The 27,942-nt window shown below is 40.6% G+C and overlaps 3 protein-coding genes across 8 annotated transcripts; 1 reads left to right on the top strand and 2 right to left on the bottom strand.

Annotated features, from left to right (window-relative positions):
* Positions 1-10,033, bottom strand: LOC133003165 (TRPM8 channel-associated factor homolog). Of its 5 annotated transcripts, none has more exons than XM_061072799.1 (14): positions 9,886-10,033; positions 8,202-8,828; positions 7,215-7,298; positions 6,366-7,031; positions 5,817-6,033; positions 5,274-5,565; positions 3,482-3,783; positions 3,124-3,298; positions 2,612-2,703; positions 2,232-2,439; positions 1,561-1,797; positions 1,021-1,244; positions 757-870; positions 1-570 (listed from the first exon to the last, which is right to left on the bottom strand). In XM_061072799.1, exons 4-14 carry the CDS (start codon positions 7,010-7,012, stop codon positions 328-330), a joined length of 2,751 nt encoding a protein of 916 aa, XP_060928782.1. In that variant the 5' UTR covers positions 7,013-7,031; positions 7,215-7,298; positions 8,202-8,828; positions 9,886-10,033; the 3' UTR covers positions 1-327. The 5 variants fall into 5 exon arrangements, with proteins under 5 accessions (XP_060928782.1, XP_060928781.1, XP_060928779.1 ...); XM_061072798.1 differs by having other exon boundaries at positions 8,344-8,844; XM_061072796.1 differs by having other exon boundaries at positions 8,202-8,844.
* pnkp (polynucleotide kinase 3'-phosphatase) lies at positions 8,476-18,398 on the top strand. The gene is made up of 17 exons (XM_061072804.1): positions 8,476-8,781; positions 9,903-9,949; positions 10,260-10,538; positions 10,676-10,981; positions 11,228-11,307; positions 11,743-11,800; positions 14,038-14,145; positions 14,224-14,295; positions 14,545-14,593; positions 14,836-14,906; positions 15,049-15,141; positions 15,765-15,861; positions 15,954-16,015; positions 16,299-16,408; positions 17,566-17,653; positions 17,739-17,806; positions 17,916-18,398. The coding sequence occupies exons 1-17, from the start codon at positions 8,661-8,663 to the stop codon at positions 18,034-18,036; spliced, it is 1,830 nt and encodes a 609-aa protein (XP_060928787.1). The 5' UTR covers positions 8,476-8,660; the 3' UTR covers positions 18,037-18,398.
* Positions 18,397-27,894, bottom strand: si:ch1073-280e3.1 (complement C2). Of its 2 annotated transcripts, none has more exons than XM_061072803.1 (19): positions 27,804-27,894; positions 27,585-27,697; positions 26,236-26,383; positions 25,878-26,063; positions 24,149-24,322; positions 23,902-24,000; positions 23,611-23,750; positions 22,533-22,674; positions 22,259-22,393; positions 21,838-21,942; positions 21,549-21,686; positions 21,273-21,382; positions 21,056-21,182; positions 20,121-20,268; positions 19,894-19,967; positions 19,641-19,732; positions 19,373-19,505; positions 18,853-18,902; positions 18,397-18,778 (listed from the first exon to the last, which is right to left on the bottom strand). In XM_061072803.1, the coding sequence occupies exons 1-19, from the start codon at positions 27,853-27,855 to the stop codon at positions 18,593-18,595; spliced, it is 2,352 nt and encodes a 783-aa protein (XP_060928786.1). In that variant the 5' UTR covers positions 27,856-27,894; the 3' UTR covers positions 18,397-18,592. The 2 variants fall into 2 exon arrangements, with proteins under 2 accessions (XP_060928786.1, XP_060928785.1); XM_061072802.1 differs by having other exon boundaries at positions 23,611-23,753.
* Positions 27,895-27,942: the final 48 nt, after the last annotated feature.

Raw genomic sequence — 27,942 nt, forward strand, 5'->3', positions numbered from 1 at the left:
TTGTATAAACTTGAAAAGTTTATTTTTTACATTAAATCCAGTTTGAGAGAAGGACCATCTCATTTAGTCAGACTGACTTATTGTTACTCAGTAAGAGGTTCAGATGAACCAAACTAATTCACCCAAGAGCTGCTTAATAAAGAGACTGTAAATATATCGTCAGCTATAAAACTTCTTTCTCTTTTAAAATAGTATAAGAGACATGGTCAAATACATCAAAAACAATAAAGAAAACAAAGTCAGTTAATGATATTTCCTCCTAAATACCCAAAGATTCATACTCTTAGGACCCATCTCTCTGCACTTCAATCAGCATCATACTGCAGCTCAGTCATACTGGACCATGGGGTTGTCACTCCAAGAGGGCAGGTTGGAGAGTTTCTCTTCTGTGGCTGGTTCGATGGGCCAACCCCAGCTCTTGAAGAATCCAGTCAGGTTCATCTCCACTGTCCGGGAGAAAGTCTCAGCGTACAGGTTCATCTTTCCTTTGTTGTCATTGGGAAAGTCGCTCATCGTGTGGTAGGCAGCAAACACCTTCTTAAAGGCATCCCAGCCAAACTTATCCTGGAGCTAAATGCACGGAGAAAAGTGTAGAGGGTAATGTTAGAAAATTGCAGTGTTGACGCCTCAACGTGCTGACTCGGCTTAACGACTTTCAGTACTATTTACATTTTTGGCCTTTGGCCTGAGTGTGTGTGTGTGTGGTTTTGTTCAAATGGTATTTATAGGGGTAATACAAAAATAATTCTCTCTTACCTGCATATATGTCTCCAGGGCCACCCACATGTCCCATTTGATGAGTTGCCTGTCCCCCTTACCAAACTCTTTTGCTCGATGGTTTCGGTTTTCTAAAGTCATATTTGGGTGTGCCTGCAATGAAAAAGATGATTAAGAAACAATATAATATCCATGGACACCTTAATACTTATCTAAATGTAAGTGGAAAAGAGCTGCTTTTAGTTATTTCTATAAATATAAAATATATCATAAATACACTATAACAAAGCAGATCTACTCCACCTTTGCTCTGTCGATCCCAAGCACCTCTTCATGCACATACACTGACCAGAGGTTGCATGTACACTCAGTGGTGTTGGGTGGGAACTCCCAGCAGCCTCTTTGCTGGTTGTGTCCCAGTTCATGGATGAGCCCCCATATTCCTACATTCCTGATATGGTCAACACTGACCAGTTCAGCCGCAACACTGCTGTGTATCATCACAGGGTAACCTGCATGCATCCAACCTGAGCAGGAGAAAATCAAAAAAAGCACAGAGTTTTGTATTAATCCTAATATGGATTTCATAGGTATGATAGAGAAACACTGTACAACTTGCTGCGCGTGCAGTCTCACCAAACTACACACCTCATTGTAGTATGTTCTGTTACAAAACTCAAATTAACACTAACTCTATTTGAATCTTTACAATTTTTTAAAAGGACAGCTTTTGCTCCATGATAGACTAGTGACCTGTTCATGATGTACCCTGCTTTTTATCAAGCATGAGTTGTTAATTGTTAATTTTCTCACGGAGTCCTTTACGATTTCAAATACACTTACCATGGGAAATCTGCACGTCTGCTACAAAGCGATCTTTGCGGGGAAATTTGTGTGGTTTTGCAGCCAGGTCAGCAATGGCCCTCATCATTTTATTCCATAGCGCCGCCAACTCGTCAGGGCGATCCAGGTCCCAAACCACATTTGATGGCACGGTAAGGATGATGTTTTCAAACTCCAACTCGGCCCAGGGTGAGGGAGCACTGCGCAACATGGACCACTCTGCTGCTGTTGTCACACCTGAAGAAAACAATAGGTGGGTATTTAAAATTTCCCATGCTAGGAAAAGTATAAACCTGTTTTGTCAAAAAGAGATTACACAAACAGGTCCTCAAAAACTGATGTTCATGATTAAAGTCAGTCTGGCAGGAAATATAGGCCTTCGTCCAGAGAGCAAAAGCTTCATCTGCACCAGGTCCCAAATCCCAATCCCCTCTTTTGCCAGTTCTCCCAGATCAAAGCCTCCAGTCTCCAAAAAAACCCTAACCCTACCTTACTTCCTCTGCACAGGTTTACCTGAAAAATAAACTTTTTGAACCTGACTGCTTTGTGAGCACTACTATATTTGTACAGTCAATTTAAGAAATTGAATTATCGAACATAAGTATAAACTTGCATCTCCTGTATGGATTCCACCGAGTCTGAAAATACTTTAGAAACTCCTGAGCACTCACCAAATTTGTAATAGGGCGCAGCTACAGCCATCTGCACTATGATCTGACCCTGCAGTTGTGCTTTGGCAGGGGCCACCACGTAGAGGAGTCCACCCCAGAGGTTGTGCACCTGCATCATCTCTGTGGTTATGGGAAATTGTTCATGAACACTTGGTGCTCTCTTCAACTCTGCATGATTCAGTCTGTCTGTTTGACAGCCTATCTGGATCTGAGGAAGACAAGGAATAGGTTTTACCGCTTTGAAGACGTGGACTATGGAGCAGTCACTATATTCTTTAAACAGTCATTAAAATGTCTACTGAGTAGGAAGCAAAAAGGTGCTTTACTTGCATTAGCAAACTCAATAACCCTTAATGTCTTAATGGATTTGCAGGCTGTACCTTCCATCCTTTGTTGACCATGTCTGCTGGTATGGCAATGTAGGTCTTCATACCAGGAGCGAGGTAGAGACCTGTACTGATCCACTCCCAGTCTAACACACACACACACACACACACACACACACACACACACACACACACACACACACACACACACACACACACACACAAACACACACACAAACACACACACAAACACACACACAAACACACACACACAGACACACACACATTTTTTAAATTGCTTTAAAAAAACAAATAAAGGAAGAAGTAGACTCCTTTAGATGTTAGTGGTTCATTTTGAACTTCCCTTGTTACGAGGCTGAAATATTGAAAAGTGTGCTATGCCTAATTCTATTTCTTGGCCTGTCTGGGCCTGGTCTAAGATTTTTAATCTCATCAGAACATTCCAGGTTCAGAAGGTGTCAAATTAACTAACAGCAAGGTCTGTACAATTGTGCATAAACTGTATACAAGTTGAGCTCATAACATCTTCATATATTTGGTCTCACCTGTTGTGTTAACGCTGATCTGGATCCTGTGGTTATAGATAACTGGCATCAAAGGATTATCCTTAATGAGGTAAGGCAGGAGAGCATCTGGATTTGGGCAAACCTTATATAACTCTGAGCCCACATTGAGGAGCAGGTGGTCTTTGGGCTTATTCACAGGACAGGTGTCAGACACCTTGAAAGAAGATGAACAAAAGACAAGACACAATGTGCTGATTAAGAAAATTATGATTAATCGTCATATACATCATATAAGATCTAGTGCGTTGGCAAAGGTCAGGATCACAAAAACATCAAACAAAATAGCTGTTTTGCTGCTCTATTGGAAAATGTTCAGGTTCTCATTTTGTTGACTCACCTGTGGCATGCCCACCCTCACCATGATATCAGTGAGGGCGGACAGGAGCTGTGCATAGAAGGAGCAGTCATGGGCCTTCATGGTCAAGTAGGTGGAACAGTCCGTGCCCAGCTTTTTCAGACATTCCTCTTCGCGCTTCGTAAGTTCTGATCCTGTGTTGACATGTCCAGCAAAGCGGTTTAGAAGGTGGCGGAAGTGGTAGGTGTCTTTGATGGCCTGGCTGGGTATAGGGGCCTTGTATACACCACCTCCGATCGTTGCTCCCAACAGGCTCAAGCCCATTTTAGTCAGGATCTTGTTCCCTGAAATACATTGGAACAACCATGAGCTGATATTCTGATGTGATGAGGATCGTTGAAGCCCAAATATCAAGTAGTAGCCTATTAAAAAATAAATTTGTTTAACATCACAAGTCTTTTGATATCTTCTTTAGTGTGTTTCCAAGTGCTGCAAAGTTACCTGTTTTTTGTTCGGTAGTCCTCTTTGTTATTATGTTAAACCAACACTATGGAACTTTATGCTGTCTGTAGACTGCAGCAATTCAGTGCCTTTCATTGCCCTCTACCCAGGTTTTGTCTGAGCCCACCATTTTGTCAAGTTCAGCAGCCTTCATGAAGAATTATTACACCAATTACTTTGTGTATCTGTTGCTGCAGGCAATTGACTTGTTATCGTCAGAGTTTACATAAACAAGAAACCTCTGGACTAGTCCCTGACAAAAGTCTTGTCGCTTGGGTACAAGTTGACCTTAAGTGCCCCTCAAAAATATTTGTAATCAATTTTTTTTTTTTTTTTTACAAGAAATGGCTAATTTCAATTCCAACAGCTTTTGAAATAATGTTTTGGTGCCAAACGAAACTGCTGAAAAGCATTCTAACATTCACAGCTTGGTAAAGCCCACTGAGTCAGTTTTTGCAAAGACAAAAGTCTTGTCGCCTTGTCATATGATGCACCCAATCCTAGATTACACCTGTGATCAATAATTGATCAATCAATTAGTGGGTGTGTATAAAAAGAACAAAACTTTTGTCTTGCCAAAATCTGACCTTTATGTGTCAATCTTTCTTCAGTGAGGCAAATTTATTTTAGTATATTAAACATAATTTTGGAGAGTTTTAGCTTTCATATGAGCCATTTCTCAAACTAATGGATTATCTAAAAGTCAGGTTATAAGCTGTTGTTTATACAAAATGGATTAGTGACAAGACTTTTGTCAGGGACTATAAACCATGTGCTCTGGACACAAGAAAGTCACATCATCCTGGCCAGCGACATCCAGTTTTGTTAGTCTACAACTAAAACTTTTGGTTGAAGTTATCAACCCATTCATGCTGCCCTGCAGTTTGCACCTTTATCAGTCATTGAATCAGCATGGGTGATTCAGTCATTGAATCACCCATGTAAGTTCTAGCTTGAGTGTGAGCAGTGATCAGGTTCCTCGATTTCTCAAAAGCACTTTCCCTTTTATAAAAACCAGTCCAGCAGCCCAGCAAATCCTCCGTTTCCAAAACATCCTTGAGTGTGTGTGTGTGTGTTTGCTTGTGTGTGTGCGTGTGTATATTTTATGTTGTTACGTGTTTAGGACTGCAATTATGTCAGAAATTCAAAGTGTGGGGATATTTGACTTTATGCCTGACATGAGTTCATATTTAGTACATTACCATGTGGATCTGTTATTGTAAGTAGATTTGGAAAAATACTAGCTTAATGAAATTTGTACAGCAGTTCCTTTAATAGTTAGGATGCATTATGATATGATATCATGAACTTTGCAGGTAGGGCATTATCGTACCTGCGAATTCTGTTAACACGTTTTGTTGCCAGTTTGTCTGTGCCCAGTACCAGGCATGTCCACCAATCAGAAGGCCTCCTCCCTCTGCCACAAAGTTCTGGATATCCTCCATGTGATCTTCGCTGTATGCGTTGCACACGAATACACTCAGGTCTTTCCTGAAGTTTGTCTTCTCACACTTTAACCCTGACTTGCTGAGGGTTCCTAAGGCTGGTTCCTGCAATACCCCAACGACCCCATTCCGGCCTTCATCCAACCAGTGAACGGCATTACTCCAAAATTGCGTCATTGGCTGTAATGAGAAGAATTATAGTAACTGTAGTTAATCAACATTGATACGCATTCTAGACATTAAACTGCTAGTGACCAGACATATTTAAAAAGATATAAATGGAAATAACTATATCTACTGTCTCAAAAAGATCATACTATCTACACATGATAATTGTATACCTGCACTAATTGAGAAAATTCTCATCATATGCTCATTTTGACTTAAGAAGGCAGAAATTCTAAGTCAACTCATCATTATAGACTTTTTACCTCTCGTGAAAGAATTCCTTCATGTGAAATCAAAATAACCCGTCCCTGTCCATAGTAGGCTCCTGCCAGGAACGCGTTTCCATTCGCTGTGGTCCCAATGGGAAAGGCTAGAGGGCCATGGACCAGAACCTCCGAAAGTAATGCTCCCTCTTGGATGTCGAACTCTGAAACCCCCTTGAGTAAGAACTCTAAGTCATCCTCAAAATCCTTTCCGTTTCTGTATTTGAAAGGGGGAGAAGTAAACCAGATATATATGACAGTTACAGTGAGTTATAGAACTTTAGGAAAGCACCAGTAACTGTTTTAAATCTTGTTTTTCTTAACCAAAAATGTTAAAGGATGAATATTAATATTAATTTACTTTAAATAATATTATTAACATAAATTGGTATTATAATATAATGAAAACAATTCAGTGATAGCTTCAGTGTTAGCTTCATTATTGTTGATAATGTCATAAATGTGGAGAAAGTTTTCAAATAAGAGTAGTCTCTTTATGAAAGTGAAATCTTTCTAAATGTGCAATAATCAATAAGTGTATTCACTCACACTACAGCCATCCAGGAGGATGGGATTTTAGGATAGACAGGCAGGTACTCTGCCTCAGCCTGATGATCAGAGAAGTAGATCCCTGCCACACCAGAAACCTTGTTCCCTTCAAACAGAAGCAGTGTGTTCTCTTTTGGGTGACTTGCAGCCCAGCTCCACGCCTGACCTGCTATTAACACTCCTCCTCCAGCTTTCATAAATGCAACAAGATCCTTCTTGTGTGCACCCACACTGTAGGCATCTGTCACATACACACCAACCCCCAGATTATCACTAAAGTCCCCCACCACTTTGGCTTGGAAGCTGGATTTGCTGAGGTTATTGGCGACTGACATGACATTTTTATGGACCCCTACAGACAGGTTGTCGGATCCATCTCCTCTCAGCCAGATCAGAGCATTCTCTACAAGAGCTGGGAGGGTCGACAGGTAACTCTCATGACCCAGAACTACAACCCTTCCACTGCCGTACAGAGACGCAGCAATCATGACCTGGCCTTTGCTGTTCATAGCCAAAGGAAAGGCATGGTCTCCAGTCAGAACCAGGTCACTGGGAACACTTTGGCCACGGAGGTCCAGCTCTCTCAAGCCTCTCATCAGAGACATGTAGGCCCCTTCATGGTGGTTTTGGTTGGGCTGGTTGGACATGGTGAGAAAGTTTGATGCTCTGAAAACCAACAGAAGGTGGAGGGCAGAACAACAGGAAAAGAGTTGACTCAAACACAATACTGACTTTGATAACATATGAGACTAGTTAGTCTGTACTGTGGGGAAAAAGAAATATGATCCATAATTACTGAAAAGAAAGAAGGAAAGAAGGAAAGAAAGAAAATAATCAAATTTATTTTACCTGTAAAAAAGTTTCTGCTTGTATAATCAGACTGCTCCAGACATCAGACGGTTTTCAAGAGAGCCACTCTCATGCAACATATATCTGACCAAACAGATGAGACAATATAAACGACAGAAGCAGTATGGGCGTGGGTATTTAGGCGACAAAACAAAAAAAGGAGTGACTTCAGTGACACCCTATTAATGCCAGCAATGATCAGACATCACCTGCCTGCTAACATTCTCAGTGTGTGAATAATAGACTGCTGGGGATACACCCTGAACGACAATACATAAGAAACCTGTTTTTCTTGTTGGCATGATGAGGAAGCATAGGAGAGGATGTTGACACAACATTTAAATTTAGCTGTGAGATGAACCACTCAGGGCATCTGTGTTTCTATCTCTTAAACGATGATGATTCTATACATTTGTAGATAATGTGTGTTTGCATTTAGTGTGTGTGTGTGTGTGTGTGTGTGTGAGTGTGTGTGTGTGTGTGTGTGTGTGTGTGTGTGTGTGTGTGTGTGTGTGTGTGTGTGTGTGTGTGTGTGTGTGTGTGTGTGTGTGTGTGTGTGTGTGTGTGTGTGTGTGTGTGTGTGTGTGAGAGGGGGTGTACTCAAACCCTACAGAGGGAGGACACTTTGACAAGTCCTCACTTTTTCAATGGTCTGTTTGAGGGTTAAGACTTGATTTTAGGGTTAGGTTCAGAATTAGGTTTAGGGTTGAATGGGAATAAAAACGATAAAAAATGTAAATGCAACATTCAGATTATGCTCTACTAGAAAATAATCGAAACAACTGCCTGTACTATACATGTATACTAGGAACAAACTAAGTAGGATACATATGTAAATAAAAGGAATCTCTCAAACAGGCATGCTATGAGGAAGACAGGAAAAATAAACATTACACACTTCAAAATAACACGAAAAGAGGAGGAACAGGTGTTTATCCATATTTGAGGAGGCCGTTACACAAAGACACATTTAATCCAGGAGTTTACCATCTTGTCCTGTTTTCCTCACACTGGATGTTTCCTCTTTAAAGCGTTCCTGTTCGATGCTACGTCAAACCCGGAAATCCTCAACATGTACAAGTAATAACATTTATTTACAAAAACTAAATAAATAAAACAACTACTTTACCAAGTCGGTATCTTTTACATTCGTCGCACAGAGATGTCAGTCGCTGTCAGACTGTGCTGAAGAGTAAATTATACAAGGAATACCGGAAAAGTAAGAGCGGAACCATCGAGCTGGGCCGGTTTCAGGTCGAGTGTATTTTTCAAATGGACCGCGGGCACACCGCTTAAACGAATCCCCGCTTTGACGGAAGAAGTAGTGATCATAAAGTAGTAACTCTGATTATATTTATATTCATAACACATTCAGTGATTAAAGTGATTAACAGTGTGAGTCCGGGCCCCCGTCAGGCTGAACGCGGAGCCGCTGCGGTCGCCCGGATGTCGTGCACGCTGGTCGGAGCCTCCGGGGCTCGGGTCCCGCTGCTGGATGGCCGGGCTGTGCTTCTGGGCCGGGGACCGGACACCGGAGTCACCGACAAGGCATGCTCCAGGCACCAGGGTGAGGAGGATCCCATCAGAATGCAAACTGACGCTGCTGGTCGTCATCTGAATGCAAAGGGCTCTAATGGTTGGAAGGAATAGCTTTAATTCAAACAAGTTAATCATTTTTCTGTTCCTCTGACACATTATAACTACGAGGAAGAATCCGATTCCTCCCACTCAGGCTCACTGAGATTAGAAAAGCATCATCCCTCTGGGTTAGACTCCCGAGTTGACTGTCTCATTAAGGCCTTGTGTCTTTTACAAAAAAATCAATTTGAATTCACAGGTGACCTGGATGAAATGTCACCCCAGCTTTCTAATAAAGAGGGCGGAGGCAACACAGAGCCTAAAAGATTAGTTTAATAAACCATTAATGGTTAAAAACAAAATATTTAATTAAAAGTTGGTTTGAGATCATTTTTAAGATTGCAAACTATTTGCATATGGTTTGCTTCTTACTCTTTTTATTTCAGTCATCTTGACTTTATCTTTGACTGCTGGTACTTTTGTGAAGATGAACCAATCCATTGAGAAAATAACTGGCTTATTTCAATACAAAATATAAATGACACTGGTACTATAATTTCCCACAACTTAGCAATGTGAGTAATTGATCTTCATTACCTTTGAAGGACACAGCAGTTGTTTATACACTAAGTAGCCAGTTTGTTAGGTACACCTTGATATAACAGATACAGTTTAATATAGTCCTGCAATAACTGGGAAGATGAGAAGCCTCAAATAACACAAATATCCATTCTGGAAATTCAGATTTGTGTTTAAATTGTTTTAGGATGTGTTGATTAACCTGTCATTTGAGGACACAGTTAGTTGTGTTGTTAAACAGTGTTTTATAAATACAGAGTTATGTTTCTGCCCTGATTGATATGCAACAACCCATGTTCACACATTGAGGCTATGTGTTTTAACCAATGGTCCTATGCCACAATGTGTTTAGGTTGCCAAGAAATGTAGCAAATAACAAACAGTTAAATTTTTGCATAAATATAAAAAAGGGAAATTAATCTATTTTTCATACAATAGTTTGACTTCTCAATGAATATAAATATCAAACTGTAAATGTTTCTGTGTGTGAATATATGTTTGTGGTGACACTTACCTTTGTGTTTCCTCCAGTGAAAGTGGTGGCTTGCTATCCAGACCAGGATGTGGTTGTTACTCAGGTATGTTTGTCACATGTTCACAGTTTATATTTATTAAGCTTCCCTGTGAAATGCTCAGGCTAGAAACACCACAGCTAAAATACACTCCAAAATGCATTTGAATACAAATTTAATATAGAATGTTTTATATTATTTATATTATAATGGTATTTCGACACTACACAATCAGTATCAAAAGTGTAATTTTTCGGTTCAAAGCTGAACTCTCACTCTCTTATCTTTACTGCCTAGACTCACCCAGGTTATTGTACAATCAAAACGCCAAAATGCCAAAGTTCAGTGTTGGTACGTGTCCTGTTTTGCTTCACAGCTTGGTGCCAATCCCAGTTTCCTGGATGGTGAGAAGCTTGGCCGGGGTCAGTCTGGTAAACTCACCCATGGAGGCGTTCTCTACCTGGTTAACCACAACCATCCATTTAAACTGCACTACTCCCTGAGCAACAATGGTACAACCTCCGGTGCTGCACAGAAAGTGCTGAAAGCCACCGATAAGACAAAAGGAGGAAGGAACGGGAAAGAAAAAGAGACTCAGTCAAAGCTGGCACCGAAACGCAGTATTAAGGATTTCTTCCCTACCTCTCCCATAAAGGTAACACAGGTTTCAATGTTTGGTTAACATAACAGATAATGTAATCTATCTGAATGTCTTTTTTCTGAGTCATGTTACAACACATATCATTTATTAAAATGATATGCATTGTTTGTTTTTTTTGTTTTTCTGTTCAGTCTTATAAAAGACAACTGAGCCCAGAGAGGGGACACCCTGAGGTGAAGCGCCAAAGGACAGATGAGGAGGTGTCAGGTGGATGGATGAAGGAAGAAGAAGAAGAGGATGAAGAGGAGAGACTGGCAGAGGAAAAGCTCAAGCAGCTGCAGGAGTTGGCAGAGAAGTCTATGACAGAGATGAGTAACAGCCCCCACCCTTCGTCTTCATCGTCATCGTCATCGTCAAAGGCCTCTCTAAAGAGCAGCTGGCAGCAGATAGGCAACCTGATGCTTTACACTGCTGCTGGAGTCAAAGGGAGTGACAAGGTGGGAATTGTTTCAATGCTAATAATGTTTGTCTGTATTCAAGTATTCATCTTTTTCATCACTGTGACATTGTTATGGCGAAATAAAAGCTGTGTGGCTTTAATATTGTATAAAAAGCACAATCAGTGAAGATCATGTGTTTCAAACATTGATGTCTTCCCCTTTTTGACGTTTGAATTACAAGTTAGGCTGAGGATATCATCCAGCGCAGATGAAATGACTGAATATTCCTATTCTCGTCTCCAGATTGCTGGGTTTGACATAGATGGCTGCATCATCACCACCAAGTCTGGGAGAGTCTTTCCCACTTCACCAGATGACTGGAGGTATGTTTACATGTTTGCTACAGCTAAACAGAGTGATCATTAAGCGTCTGTTATGAGAGTTGGATAAAGGACTGTCTTACCTGATGTGGGTTAGTTCCGAGGGGATAGTTTTTAACTTTGACCCAGATATGTCTGTCAAAATGTGTGAGCAGACTCTCCTTTGCCAAGTTTATTGAATACAGAAAACATTTGCTTGAGTGTGTATATATGTGTGGTTTAACCTCAGGGACGTTCACAATGATGCTTCCTTGGTTAATAAGTCTCTTCTCTCGGCATTGTACACATACATGTCGCTCTTTACTCACTTGTGTGCTGGCTCCTGCATTCCATTATGCCCACGATATATTGTCCTATCATAGACAGTGGCTTATATACCACAGATTATATCTCACAACTACATGCTTCGTTGTAATCATTCTTGTGTTTAAATCCCAGGATTCTGTTTCCTGAGATTCAGCCCAGACTGGCCACTTTGCTTAAAAGAGGATATAAGGTGAGACGGAGAAACACAGCAGCTGCTAATAATATTTAGTGAACTTTGCAAGATTCAAGGCAAGGCAAGTTTATTTTACAGCACAGTTCAACAAGGGTTAGGGTTAAGGACAGGAGGTAGAGCGGGTCGTCCACTAACCAGAAGGCTGGCCATTGGATCTCCCGCATTCTGCTTGCTGAAGTGTCCCTGGGCAAGATATCGAACCTCTAATTGCCTGTATGAATGATGTATGATAGACAACTGCTGCACATACTGTAGACAGGGGCAGCGCGTCCCATTGGGCAAGTCGGGCAGTTGCCCAGGGCCTCGGCCGCCAGGGGGCCTCGTCGTTTTACAATTTTTTTTTTTTTTTTAATAATTCAAATAAATCACTTGTCATTGCACATGCATGTGACTGGAATGTAATGTTTCTAGGGGTGTTCTTAATTTGTTGGGTCTCATACTGTCAGCTGCCAGAGTTGCCACAGGAACGAGCTCTGATCTCCCTGTGTGTCTCTGAGCGAATGAGAGCGGGCGGAGCCCCGGCTCCTGTGTGTGTGTGTGTGTGTGTGTGTGTGTGTGCTGTCTTGACACACACACACACTCACCCGCACAACACTGTACAGTGAGCCGCTGCAGAGCCGCGGGTTGCCGACCCCTGGCTACGGCGAAAGATCGATTTGTTTACAGTTCCACCGTTAAAGGGAAGCGGACGTCCTAACATTAGTTCCGCGGCTTCACAGTACATTTCACAGGAACGAGCTCTGATCTCCCTGTGTGTCTCTGAGCGAATGAGAGCGGGCGGAGCCCCTGGCTCCTGTGTGTGTGTGTGTGTGTGTGTGTGTGTGTGTGTGTGTGTGTGTTTGTGTGTGTGTGGATACTCTCTCTCACACAGACACACACACACAAACTCACTCAATCGCATGTCTCCCTTTCTCTCTCTCTCACACACACACATAGGGTTGCAAAATTCCGGAAATATTCAAAGTTGGAAACTTTCCATGGGAATTAACGGGAATTAACGGGAATATACGGGAATTGATGGGAATTAATGGGAATTAACGGGAATAAACTGGAAATGTTGTGGGTAATTTATACTAACTGTATTTACCTTGTCATATACAGACATTAATATAAACATTTTGTTGTGTCATAGGCTGATTTGAGCCCTGAGGAAACTTTGGGCACTTGACTATACGCTTCTGCATCTTTGTGGCATTCTTAACATTGGTCTTTGCACAGTATTTGCAAATGTACACAGCCTTTCCTTCTACATTGGATGGGGTGAAATGTCTCCTCATATGAGAGAGTGCACGTGGCATTGTTCTTTAGAATAAGATGAGAACAAAGTTTGTAAAAAAACACTAATGCAATACCAGAGATATAAATTGTTAGCCAAACAATTGGAATCGTCTGTAAAAATATTTTATAATTGATCGATAAATTAATAGAAATAGGCTAGATGAACAGATGAACACTACAGCAGGCCTCAGTAGCCCTGCTGTAGTGAGCAGGATGCTAGGAATGATCTGTGCATGTGATGGAAGAATGCTCAGTGGAGGGTTGAAATTCAACGTGCAGTGTGTGCTGCATTCCAAACATCTTTAAAATAGTGATTTGAATTATGTTTTTATTGCTCAGCGTTTAATTTGCATAGTTTTTTTTTTTCAAAATTCCCAAAAATCCCCGAGCTTAATATGCCTGTGGAAAGTTTCCTGAAAGTTTCCGGAAATTTACCGGAAACTTTCCGCCCCTTTGCAACCCTACACACACATAGTCAAAATAGATGTTAAAGTCAGCCGTTTTGCTGTAAAGTTAATCATTATGAAGTAAATAATTGTTTAGTTGTTTCTATTCACAATAAATGTCAGTTTCACATTACATGGCTCATTAAGTGTGTGTGTGTCTGGATGGGTGTGGGGTTGGAGGGGATTGGTGCTTTGGTGAGTGGGATTGTTTGTTTGGTTTTTTTTTTTGAAGGGGGGGGGCCTCAAAATTGTTCTTTGCCCAGGGCCTCCAATTAGCCAGAACCGCCCCTGACTGTAGATGCACTGTATGAATAGGTGCGTGTGAATGGGTGGATGGAAGAAACTATACTGTGCAGTGTATGAAGTGAGCAATTATATGATTTTATGAATGGCCGTGTCAAACAGGAATATCGTCAGCATTGATTTTAAAGAACTTAAAGTTGCAATTGAATGTTCTGTTCTGTAGCAGTATTTACCACTTGATTTACAGCTGTTGCTCTCCCTTGGTAGGTGGTGTTCTTCACAAACCAGATGGGGATCGCTAGAGGCAAACTGAGACCAGAAGCCTTTAAGTCTAAAGCGGAGGACATACTCGCCAAGCTGCAGATGCCTGTGCAGGTTAGCTGGGCTGTATATAATTAAGTAGATATATCACGTAAAGCAGATAGTTGGATGCCGCATGTTTCTTTGTTTCAGGTGTTTGTAGCGAGCGGTCCTGGTATCTACAGGAAACCAGTTTTGGGAATGTGGAATCACCTGTGTGAGAAGGTAATTGTCAGCTGAGATACATGGACACACACACACACACACCCACCAATGTTTTGAAAGGTCCACACCCCATTCCATGTCTTTAAGAGGAGGCTGACAATACAAAATAAAAACAACACTGACAACACTGAGTCATAGAAAGTGCCCTGTTGTCACTCCTCACGACATAATGTACTGCTGTGCCTGCATGATGACAGTATGTGTCTGATTTAACTGAAAGACATCGTTGCATGTTTGTCACCTGCTCAGGTTAATGATGGTGTCACCGTTGATAAGACAGAAAGTTTCTATGTGGGAGGTGAGTAGGGTCATGATCGTGACTGTGTGTTCTCAGTTATCTGATTTCACACAAAAAGACATGTGTTACATAAGCTACATAAGCTATGTTTTTGGGAAAAAATTATTTTCTCTAAAACCTAAAAATGTGCTCAGTAGGCGATTTGTTGATTTGAACTATTAATCGTCTTTTATTTAACATTTATTATTATTTTATCTGTTATTTAACTAATCGTGAGCTAATGGCTTAACCTCTGTGCTCAGATGCCGCAGGGAGGCCTGAAAACTGGGCGCCAGGGAAGAAGAAGAAGGATTTTTCCTGCAGTGACCGACTGGTAAGACATGAGATTCTTAGTCTGGTTAAGTTTGACCACTTTGTTTCACTTCTTTAACCACATTAAGTTAGTCCTAACTGGTACACAAATTATCTAAAATCAATATGTGTAACTGTTATTATCTTATTTCTTGTTCTTGTAGTTTGCTCTAAACATGGGGTTGAAGTTCCACACACCAGAGGAGTACTTTTTGGGATGGAAGAGCGCCCCCTACAGCCTGCCTGATTTTGACCCTGTAAGTCCAATGACCAATTTAACATATATATATATATATATATATATATATATATATTGAATTGTGTTGGTACAATAGAGTATTAGCTCCATGTTGAAAAAAAAAAAACGTGTTGTAAATTTATGAGAGTAAAAAGTCATAATCTTATGAGAACTCATTTTAGACTACGTGTTATTGTACAGTGCTGTACCCTAACCTGGGGTAATGAGGAATGTGGAGCATCTTGTTAAGTTACACTTGAGTATAGATTTAGGAAATTACTAAATACTTCATCTTTTGGCACATCAACACCACATTGTCATAGGTATCAGGACCTTAGAAAGATTGGGCCAGACACTCAGCGAGAGGTCAAACACCGAGATGTGACTGATTTCACTGTGAGAATGATGGAGAACATCAAAGTTGCATTTTGTGCAAAGTTCTTAAAAAGTGGCAGAAGTTAAACAAACCTTTTGTCTTTACTGCAGAAGAAGAATAAACTGCACCTCTCAGTACCGCAAATAAAATAACCACAAAGACCTGGTTACCTCTTTTGTGGAGGAGGAAATGTTTGATAGTATTTTGGTAATGTTTTGTCTGTTTCTGTATTTTTTGTAAATGTTTTTCTTCATCTGAATCGTCAGAGGAAGCTTGACTCGGCTGCCAGGCTGTACGACCCTCCATCGGCCTCCCTCACGTCCAGCAGGACAGAAGTCATTGTTGCTGTCGGTTTCCCTGCTTGTAAGTGAACTTGGAAAGTTTATCATGGATTATCTTGTCTGTCATCACGACAACACCCATCTCATGTTGTTCTCTGTTCTCTTTCTCCACAGCGGGTAAATCCACTTTCTTCCACACCCACATCATTCCACAAGGCTACACATACGTCAATAGGGTGAGTGGATATTTTATGAACAGGACTCCAGATGCCTCTTCCGCCTGTGTATCCTCATTTTATTTCAATCAGGAGAGACTTCGATTCAACGTTTTAACATTAAATATATATACAATTCATTTTTTTTTTTTTTTTTTTTTTTTTACAGTTATTTGTCAAGTTGATAAGATACAGAAAATACAGACAAAAATAGATTCCCCGATTTAGAGTTGGATGCATACGTTTATGTTTCACGATAGAAACAATATATTGATCCTTTCATTGGGTTTTATTTCTGTGTCAGGACACACTCGGTTCATGGCAGAGCTGTGTGTCAGCATGTGAGCGCTCTCTGAAGGAAGGCCGCAGTGTTGCCGTGGACAACACCAACCCGGACCCTGAGTCTCGCAAGCGGTAATGCAGCAGCGCTTCATCTTTATTTACTGTGAAGGCGCTTTTATCTCTGTGTGTTATATCTAGCTCCACCTCACTGGCTACTCCTTTGGACAAACAGAAGCCTCATTAGACAGGCGTTCAAAGTGAAGAATAAATATACTCAAACAGATGAGAATATTTACAGGCAGGGTGGAGGTTTTTATTGTTGTGTACACTGACCTATGATTTAAGTCATTGCTGTTTGCAATTGTAGCACTGTACCGAGAAGCACAGAAGGAACTGAGAAACTACCCCAAACTGGAGAAAGACCAGTGCATTTCCAAGAAACGTTGTAAATTCACTCCCTGTCTTTTTTAAAGAAATTGTACTAAATGGGTGCATTTAATAATCTGTGTATTCACTCTTTGCTGCTTTTGCTGCACAGTTGCTTTTCAAAGAAATCAGAAAAACATGGAAACCTATTTATTTTTTTTGTAATAGAATTCAAAAAGTGAAACTTTCCCATGGTCTGAATTCATGACCTGTTAAGTGAAAATAACCAGCCTGTTTTGTTTTAGTTTCAATACAGCTTATGAAATAAACAAAATTCTATATGTCGGAATATTATAATTATACCTTAAATGATTTATGTTCAACTTCTGAAAGTCTTTTACTTTATGATGTCAATACTTGGTCTGGGCTCCTTTAGCACAAATGACTGCATCAATGCGTTGTGGCGTCTGATAAGAGGACTTTGGCCAAGGTTTTTTCCCTAACCCTGATAAGAAGCTTCTGATGCTCTCTGGTTAAAGAGTGTCTTGATACTAAGAATGACACAGTTGTAGTCCATTTCTTTCTGTGTGTCGAGGCTCTTGATGCACTGACACACAGTATTTATACTGAATTAAGTTACTTAAAGAGTATGTTGAGATACATTTTTAATAATATATATTTTGAGCTGTAGACTACAATCATGGAAATTAGAATTTAAAAAAAGCTTGACATATTTTATGTTTGTGAGTTATGGGTCTAGATTAGAATATATAAAATGTTCACCTTCTTAAATAACATAATAAAAGTTTTTGTAGATGCACCTGTACTCTATATGCATGCTGGCTGAGATATGTAAATACTGCTGCTGCTTGCTTCTGCATATGGTTTTCTCTGTTTGTGTAACCAAATACTGCATTTTCTAGCTATGTGGACGTGGCCAAAGCAGCAGGAGTGTCCTGTCGCTGTTTCCACTTCTCAGCCTCTCTGGAGCAAGCCAAACACAACAACAAAGTAAGACTTTCCTCTGCACCCTGGTTTGTTTCAACTGGTCACAAAGTGCGTGTTTGATGATGTTTTTTTATACCGTTGTCCTCAGTTCCGTGAAATGGCTCCGTCCGAAAGCAAACATGCCAAGGTCAATGACATGATTTTCCACAGCTACAAGTAAGCATGACTCATAGGGCTTTGAATCATGCCAGTAATAACTAAACAGTGTAGACTTTAGTGTCAGCTGTGCAAATTTTTTTCTAAATCTGTGTCTCCTTCTGGACAGGAAACACTTTGTAGCGCCTGCTCTCTCTGAGGGATTCGCCGAGATCCTCCAGATCCACTTCGTCCCAAAGTTCAAGGACAGCCAATCAGAGACCCTGTTCCGACAGTTTTCTGAGGGCTGATTAGACAGTTGGCTTTTAAAAGACCAGCCAAAGTCTTGTCTCTTGTCTGAGATCCCCACTGACCTATCCACCTCATAAGCAATACTGCATGTCTCAATTCAGGGGCAGCGTGGACTCAAAGGCTGAACAGAAAAAGAGACATTCTGGTTTACAGGATTTACTTGTTTGGTCTGAATTCAGACACAGCTTTTATGACTGAAGGCCTCTAACTGCACAGTTAGAATAGTGATGTAGTCTAGACTTGTGGCACAGAATCAGGAACTGTACTGGAATGTATGATATATTCATGTATGTGTCCCAGGACCTGATTATTCATACGTTTTACATGTGTTGTTTTGAAAGAATAAAATGGATAAAAAACACCTTTTTAAATGGTACTTTTATTTAGTATGTTTGATTTGTTAAAAGAAAAATAATTCTTTCCAAGTAAGCTCACAGTCAAGAAAAGCATTGTGAGTCCATTTGATGTAGATTTTTAGTTGTGATTATTCCCATATATTGTAAAGTAAGTAGTTATAAATGCCCGTGATCTGTTGAATTCTGCATTGCTGGGTTATTATTCCAAGTAGTCCAAGACGTCGGGCAGGAACTGAATCTGCTTGCCCAGATACTTTTTCAGCCACGGCACGAAGTGGAACAGGTTGATGTGAAAGTCTCGAGCATCAGGAGGTGGCCTGTCGCTGCTGAACCCTCTCACAGGTTTGCCACAAACGTCTATTGTGCCCCAGCTCACTACTGCCACCTGGGGATGAAAGCAGTCGATGTGATAGTGATTCCACTTTGAATGATCAGGCTCTTATTAAATAGAACACTGACCTGAAAGTAGCGCTTTCTTTTTTGCAGAAACACGGATCCACCGGAGTCACCTTTACAGAAAGAGGCAAAATGTAACTTTCATGTGAATATATTGAACATATCAAAAACAATTGGTCATATAACTGTTTTCAGACATGACCTCGTAAGGATGTGGGAGAATTGGGCCTGGACTTTCTCCTTAGTTTGCCTTTCACACAAAAATCGTCAATTCATCTCTGTGAGTGTATGATTCAGTGTTTTTTCATTCGGAGATATTTATTTTCTTTTAGTTTTTCCCATATGTGTGTTCTGCTGCGTGTTAGAACCGTCATCAACATGACCCCTCGGTCGCGGTGAATCCTGCTGAGGATCTCCTGCTGTGTTCTCACACCGGCTCCTCTGGACTTTCTGGAGGAGGGGACTTTATATTATCGGCTCTCAGTTGGACATCTGTGTTCACACGTACAGCGCTTACGGAGATTGTCCAGAGGATCAGTGCATGTCTGAAAGCTGCTATAAAGTGAGTGTCCAGAGTCAAGACCTTTGCAGGTGACAGCATCCTGATATCCGGGGGTGCCTCCAGAGCAGAGGAATGAATCGGGGACATATTCTTCCAAAGTGACATCGGTGGGCTGTTTTAAGGTCTGCCTGGCCTTCTCCACACAGCCAGGCCTCTGAGGACAGACACAACACTATGTAGTAGCGTTTACATTTGCGTTTACATTTTTAGTAAGTGATCTATGTCCACCACATCTACATCTGAACATAAGCATGAAAGCAACCAACAGTCTGATGATTTCAGCTCTCACCTGTCTCTTCGTGTGTATGTGTGTTTGTTTGCGTCCCGAGTTCTTATGCATGAAAAAGACAGCAGTCTCCTCATGGGACAGAAGTTCATTTCCTGTATACAGTACATACAGGCATTTAACTGAGAATATACAGGATAACCTATTTAGGCCAGATTTATATATTAAAACTTATCATATACAATCTATCTGATGTCATGTATTCATAATATGAATTATTCTGCTAAACAGACTCATGAGTATAAAGGCCACATACTGTGCTGCTGACAGGTAGAGTTGAATGTTCTCATGGCTCTGCTGGCTGGTACCGTGCACGGCAAGCAGATAGGTCTGAAATATGGCACATACACTGTTTGTTAGGTATATACTTTTTTCTCTTGTCTACATGTAGGTGACACAAGAATGGAAATACAAGAATACACAACTCACACATCCTCAATGACCTAAATATATGTTTACCTATAGGTGTAAGACTTTTCTTACCTAGCCTTCGAGGAAAGAGGGATACTCCTGTTCACGTATACTAGAGCGACATCGTAGTCGAAGAACTGGGACACATTTCTGTGTTTGAGTGCGTTGTTGTTATACTTGGGGTGAATGAACACTGTGCTGGACTTCACTGTGCCACTACCTGGGAAGCAAAGAAGCTACTTGTTGCTAAGGGCTTGAATTCAACATGATGGTTAATAGTGTAATATTGTGATGCAACTAGCACTGTCTCCATGTTGATTCCTTAAAGGATAACATGCTAAAAACGTTATTTTCTTATCAAGATCCATGATTGGGGAAACGGTAAAATTCTATGTTATATTCTATATAACATTTCTCAATGTTAAAGAAAGTGAAAAAAATTTGTCCTGATCCTGATACAAACCAAAATTTTATGAATTCTTTCCTAACCCATACCACATCCTTCCACCAAGATTTTGGGAAATCTGATCAGTAGTAATCTTGCTTACAAACACACACTCAAACCGGCCCACAAACTAGAATGGCACTCAGGCAACACATCCCTCAGCCAAAGCCCAACAGTCCTCTCATGGAATCACAGTTAAATTCAATAGATCAGGATCTCTATTTGAATCTGCACCTTATTACACAGGCTCATAAATATCTGTATGATATGTGTGGAAGTAGAGGATTTTTATTTCCATCAAGATCAGTGAATTATTATCTAGAAATGAGTTTAGTGTGTTGTTTTTGCATAATCCTGCTAACTAACTACAACTAGGTTTAAAAAAAACCTTCCAGAACAAGGCATTTGTCATTAAACATGAAAATATACTAGACATGCAGACAGATCTGTAATAGAATATCACCAACCTTTTCACCCCAGAAAGAACACATTTCATCAGCCCCAATTACCCACTTAAACTTTCTCCCAGTCTCCAACAATATTGTCCCACATTGACACTGACCGTGTTTAATGTCCACTTGGTAATTCACTCTTTCTGTGCTCGCTTTGACAAAACAGTGGGCAGCTGTCAGCACCCAGTTCTGGCTCACGATGGATCCAAAACACGACTTATCACGCCCCCATACAGGCTGTAATGGAGGATGGTGTAACATGTGAGTGGTGATCAGCTTGAAATAAAAAGCTGCTGTTCGATTTCAGTGAGTGTGCAAAGCTCTTACTGATGTGAGAGTGACGTGCCAGGGCTTGTTGTAGACTATTGTCCCACCCTGCTCAAGGTCGCTGGAGATGTCTTCCTGAGCAACCCCACACATCGTCACACTCACGTCACCTGCGTCATGAAACATAGATGTTTGAATTGACTATTAATAGCAATTAACATCTGGAAATGTGTATGTTATGGTATTGTTGGAAAAATAATGACTTTTGTTCTCCAAAAGTCTCAGCCGCAGTTATAAAACACTGGCAGTTGGTGAAGGGTGAGAGCAGTCTCTTACTTATGATGCTGTTGAACACCTCTCCCAGTGTTTTGAAGTCTTTCAGGACGAAGAGGTGTTGCTCGCCACTCTTATGTGAGCTTAATGAGTTCAACTCATCTCTGTTCAGCTTGCTCCCCACACCAAATACATAGACATCTGATAAAACACACGCAAAGACACTCAACGTGTTTGTGTTCAACACATAGGGCAAGCATTTCAAAACACATTACGTCAGCACGTTACACTTTGCTTTGTGAAAGTGATCTTGGACAGTTTTCATTAATTGCTTTTGAGTGATTCTTGATACCCAGCATGGTCTCATGTGCGTGATCCTGAGCCGTGCTGCTGTAGCCCAGCAGTTGCCTGATCTGGGCCAGAGCGATCTGAGGCTTGATGCCTGTGTTGGAGTAGCCTGTCGGCAGAGCAACCCAAGAGAAATAGGGATGGTTTGACAAGAGCTCTTATTTGATCTTATCACTTGAGAAAAATAATCTGCTCTGTTCTTCTGAATTAAAGAGATGGAATTAATGAGATAATAATCTGTTTTCATCAGGAAAAGGATTTCTGAATTAATAGGATTTTTTTTTTCATGAATTAACTTAATCATTTTCGGGTAGATTAAATTTGTTTCTGATGAAAATAGAAAATAATCTCATTATCTCAGATTTTTTTCTCAAGTGTTTGCAATATGCTTCTAAGCAAAAGTAAAAGCTTTTTCAGTTCCTCACCGTCTGTTTCTATGATGATGATGTTCTGAGTCTCGTTAAAATGGTTCTTGGCGCTGTTCTGCTTGAAGAAGTTTATCACCTCACTGACACGGTAAAGCGCGGCGTGGAGGTTAGTGCCCGTCTTTTGACCGTGGCCTGCAGATAGAACAAAGACAAAAGATTGAATGATGGAAACTTAAAAGGACCAGAAATTCAATTAACTATCAAACATATTGGTTCATCGTGGTTCTCCACTTCAGGCCTTGAATAAATAAAGACTGTAGCAGAGTCCTACTGTCGTAGCTGAACTGCTCCAGATTCCATATGACGTCTTCAATGCTAGTGCTTATATCTGTTTCTTTGATGTCTACGATGTCTTTAGCCTCACTGGCAAATGACAACACGTGGAACTTCAACTGTACCTCGTAACTGTCCAGCTAAAAAAGAAATAAAGAAGACATGTTAGTTTCACATGTTGACTATAATAATATGGGCAACATGACGGCTCCTAACAGTGAAACCAAAGGGTCTCGGTCAACCCCTGGTGGCTGGCTGCAGTATGGGTCATAAACCACGCCTCTTCCATGTTAACAGATGGGACATGAACCAAACTGGTCAAAGTACTCATTGAGTACATGTTTGTAGTTTCTATCATTCGGTGTGTTCTTGACATTAAAGAATATTGTGTAGTTTCTGATAAGTTTGGTTTTAATTAGTTGTCACAGGATTGCACAAAATACTGGATGGGTTCCCTGAATGCTTGGAGGAATGATGCAGTGTCAGTCAGGAAAGAACACATTCTATTTTGGTGCGGATTCAGAACAATGTGAGAAAGGGCATTTTCCAACATTTCTTGTTGATATGTCAATGAGTATTTCATGAATGCTTGATGAAACAAATCTGACATACTTCTGGGATTGATGTTCATGAGTGTGTGCAATTTGGTGCAGTTCCAGATAAAAGTCCAGATCTAGTCAATTTGTATGTGGTTTCATAATGGGACTGTGGGGCCTTGGCGGAGGTATGCTATTCCTGTGTGCCATTGTACCTGGGCGCTATAAGAATGAGTCGAACCTTCATGATTGACAGCTGAGACTGTCTCACGATTGGTCAAGCATGTGTTTTGCCGGGACCTCGATACTGCGGTTCTACGCCATGATGACTCTTGCGCAAACTCTGCCTCAAAAAGTGACAATGGTGGTAGTCTAATCCAGGATACTTAGGCTTCATTTCTGTATCTTGTATTATCTTTTTTTTTCAGTGAATGGTTTCAAACCTGATGATGGAGGCTGTAGCACAAACCCATCAAAACAATATCTGCTTGTCTCTCTATCTCTGTGATTCAAATCAAACTGAGCTCAACCGGTTCAGACCTTTCTGATGAGAGCAATGGTGGCATCCCTGGAAATGTCAAATTCCTGCTTTGTGATGCTTCCTGAAGTGTCCAATAAAATGTAGACATTCATGCGACTGCCTTCAGACACACGGATGGTTCGGCCAAAGGATCTTGTTGCTGCTAACACACAGAAAGTATTTTGTTTTTTAATTGGAGTTGGCTTCATCTGAGTATTTGCTCATGAAGTTTTTGTGCAAACACTTAGAATGACATGTTTATTCGTGCAGCAACATTCACAACACTTGTTCAAGACACAGATACAAGATACTTTTCTTCTTGGAGTCTGGTGAGACTACGTCCATGACTCCAGCAAGTGAGCCCGCCATGGCTTGGGCCACAGCACTGGGCGTGTCAAAGGTGTTTGGACCTGCAGCAAAACACAAAGATAGCACACATTAATGTATTATATTGATAGTGCACTGTGCACTGTTTCGGTACTGCTGTCATAATAAAAAAGGGGTCGGATCAGATTAGCTATATTTTGTATATCAAGAGACATTATTTTTCTAAAACACCTTGGCAGCGTGGTGATGAGCCGCTCCACTCCTTATTCTCCAGGCAAACCCTTACAGCCGACCCGAGCAGATTCAGACCGGCCTGACACTGGTAGAGCACCTTTTCTCCAGTGTGGAACAGGCCCCCTGACCTTTGGGCCCCCGGTGGGATCCCTGGGTCATCACAGACGTCAGCTGCATTTAAAAACAGAGAGCCAACAATAAACTAAACAATATTTATTTTTTAAGGTAACAACAACATTTTGGAATTGTGCCCCAGGCTCCAAAAATGTTCAGAATCTACCGATTCATTCTCCAAAAGTCTGTCTGTCTGTGTTTGGAGCACATATCTCGTGAAGTATTCGACTTATCAGCTCCACACTTGTCACTTGTAAGATTTCAGTAAACAATTGAACAGCACTCTGTAGCAGTCAGTGGGGACGGGGCAGTGTGCCTTCAGTCTGTGGACCGAGTTGAACATGTCTTCTTCTACCTCCTCTGGTAAACTACAGCAGCTTCTTGTTCACTGGGTCAGTTTTATAATTTTATTTTTATGTCACCATATCAGACTCAGACACAAGTGTACAGCAAACGTGCCGATCGACACCATGGCAACATTCATAGAATCACATCCTTTTTTGCATTTTGTCTTCATAGTAAAAACACCCTGTTCCTTTTGTTGCTGCAGTGCTTCATATCTAGCTGAATTTCGAGTTTTATTTTGAAAAGTTGTAAAATTGGGACTGAATGTTGAACGTTGAAAAAAAAACAGCAGTAAAACAAACCACACAAGAACAGCAATAAAGCGCCAAGTGAAAGTATATTGTAGAACAGTTTGAGGAGGACTCACTAATGACAAGGATTAGTTATGTAGTGGCTCTGGAGCTTTAACACGGATAACTGCAAACAGGCAGATTTAGAACGAGCACTTCACTAGTAGAACTTGCAACAGAAGATTATGTGGTGCTTTGAAATGATGCACACCATCAAAAACACATTGTAAACACATGTCTGAAAGCACTGAAACATACAGTTAAGTAGAATAAATGCAAAGTTTGGTCAGTGACCTGTTTTTGTCAGCCACAGTAAAGTACTGTGTCATGTTTAAATCTGTTCATAGAGATCTTTTGTGTATTTATGAAAGCTGCTTTACATTGTAAAGCTCAGTTAGTGTGAGCTTAGTCAGTGCATGCTCCCTCTAAGACTCTATATGCTCCAATACATCTGACCAACTGGGCTCAGGGCCACATGGAAGCAGATATTCTCTCATTTATTCTCCACGGCATGAATTTGAGATGATCAGATTAAACATATATTACACTTACTGATAAAATATGAATCACATTCATCATTTCATTGTTTGCAGTCCTTTCCTTCCTCACCAAACCAAAATTGTGATCATGTGTAATGATACTACTTTATCTTATGTACTTAAGTTTATATCTGCAGCTTTTTAATGTATCTTAGGGCTGCATTTTATTGTTTGGTTTTTGTAATGTAGTTTAATCATGGGTTATCTTCTTGTTTGTTTGGGTGTAGTGTTCATAGACTTGTTTTTCACTTAGTTTGGATTGAATGTATAATGCAAATGAATTATCTATAGATATTTGTATAAAAATATCATTTGATTTTATCTCAGTAAAAACTGGTGAAAATTAGCTCATACAGCTCACTCTGGCTCATTCACAATAATGGTCTGATGATCAATGAGCCCTGTCTGTATCAAATAAAAAAACAATATACAACATACCATGGTTGTCACAGACAGGTGTGTTGCCTGTCCACTCTCCAGAGAGGGTGCAGTTCCTCTGGGCTGACCCGTACAGGGTGAACCCTTCCATGCAGGAGAAGCTCTGCCCTGTCCCAACACGGAACCACTGATCTCTGGGCCAGAAGTCGCCGTGATCCAGCTGGAGCTGAGCCGGACACAACACATCTAAAAGAGGTGAAGATTAGTGAGGAGGCAAAAGAGAAGAGAGGATGCAAGGAAGAAAGGAAGGTGGGAGGACAGGAGGAGGAAATCTCGAGAGAAATATGAGTTTATGAGCAGACAGAAAAGTCTTTTTGTGTACAAACGACACTGAATGCATCAGTAGTAACAATATTACCTTTGCACGTGGCCTGTGACACTGGTCTGCCACTGACTAATCTCATCAGTGACCATTCCCCATCAGCACCACAGGTCCTGCTGCTGACTGGGAAAGGATATTTTCCCAGGCCACATTGAAAGGTCAGCACACTGCCCTCCAGCCCCCCCTGTGGAGAATGATGGAAACACATGATCACTTTTGGAGTTACATTAAGAATTCCGTTCCGTTAAGAAGTTGTTCCTCAATTTTACCTACACAATTCATAGCATCCTTTGTCTTACTTCATTATTTTATTATACATATCACATTACCTTTTTTGAACCATTAAAATTAAAGGGACTCTCACCTTTGTTGCATTTGAGAATTACAGCACATTCAAATCATCCCGCCTTCCTCCAATGCCCCACCCCCTCGTTCCCATCCGCGGTGTTTTATTTAAGAAACTTTATTTACACAAGCAGACTTACAACCATCCCGGTGTTTTTATTTTTTTGAAGAAACTTTATTTACAAGCAGACTTACAACCTACTGCCTCCGCGCACGCACGTGAGTTTTTGTTTACCAAAGCAATGGATTCGGATTCAGAAGCACCGGTAAGTTATATACATTTACATTCACATGCCTTGATGACGCGGGCCCGAATGCGCCACAAGAAGCAGACGGAAAACCTGCATGTCCATGCAGCAAACAGACAGGTCTGTCGGCCAATAAGGTCCTTCGGTCCGAAGAATTTTATTGGTTGAAGTTTTCACTAAATATTATGAGAGTGAAATAATTGTTTGTTTTTACTCCTGGTGGGTCTGTCTTGCATTTTAGAGTGTCATTACCTTATTAATACCAATTTAACCTTATCCAAAAAAAGTGTAAAAATGCAACAAAGGTGAGAGTCCCTTTAATAGATTATTGATAGTTGAGGAAACTGAAACATACCAATAATAAATATAAATTCATGTTGTTTTATTAAATGTCTTATATGGTCTAAACAACAATCCAAATACGACAAGCACATTCAGTTTGAAATGACCGATCGGAGAAAAAAAGGTCCTCATTTTGGAAAAGTTGCGATCCACAAAAGTTTTCTTTTCTATTTAAAAAAATATCTGCCTACTTCTTCCATAACATCCAGCAAAAAACAATAAAAAAGTGACAGTATATTGTAATGTAATACACTAATGACAAAGATAATTCTGAAGAGTATAAACACAGAATAAGAGATCAGCCCAATCCAAACAGCCATCTTTAGAACACGCACTGCACTATAGTGCCATCAATTATCAAAATGATTGGGGATTCAACTCTGAAATGAATCGACTCATCAGTTTATCAGGCAACAAATTCAGCTCTAATGTCCAGTTAATGTTTTTCACCTGAGAGTAGGTGACATGTCCACCTTTGATTCTCTCTGATGTGGAACAGTTCAGAGGCTGTGGATTCTCGTATGTGTCACCATAATCATTATACTCTTCCTCCTGCGGGGACACTAATGCACAAACAGTAAAATGCACAGACTTATGTGCAGGCATGTGGCACAAATCCATACTCTCACTAAAATGTACTGCAAATATACACAGCATTGAAATGCTCACCCTCCTGGACAGAGACGAAGAGCAGGATCCACACTGTTGACTTGACGTACATGACCACACTCTGTGGCTGGGTTTGTGTCTATTAGTGACAAAAACAACAGTAAGAGCGTTTGTATCAAAGTGCAGCGAGTTGCTTAAT

The sequence above is a fragment of the Limanda limanda genome, chromosome 6 (genome assembly GCF_963576545.1).
Source record: "Limanda limanda chromosome 6, fLimLim1.1, whole genome shotgun sequence".
Classification (NCBI taxonomy): domain Eukaryota; kingdom Metazoa; phylum Chordata; class Actinopteri; order Pleuronectiformes; family Pleuronectidae; genus Limanda; species Limanda limanda.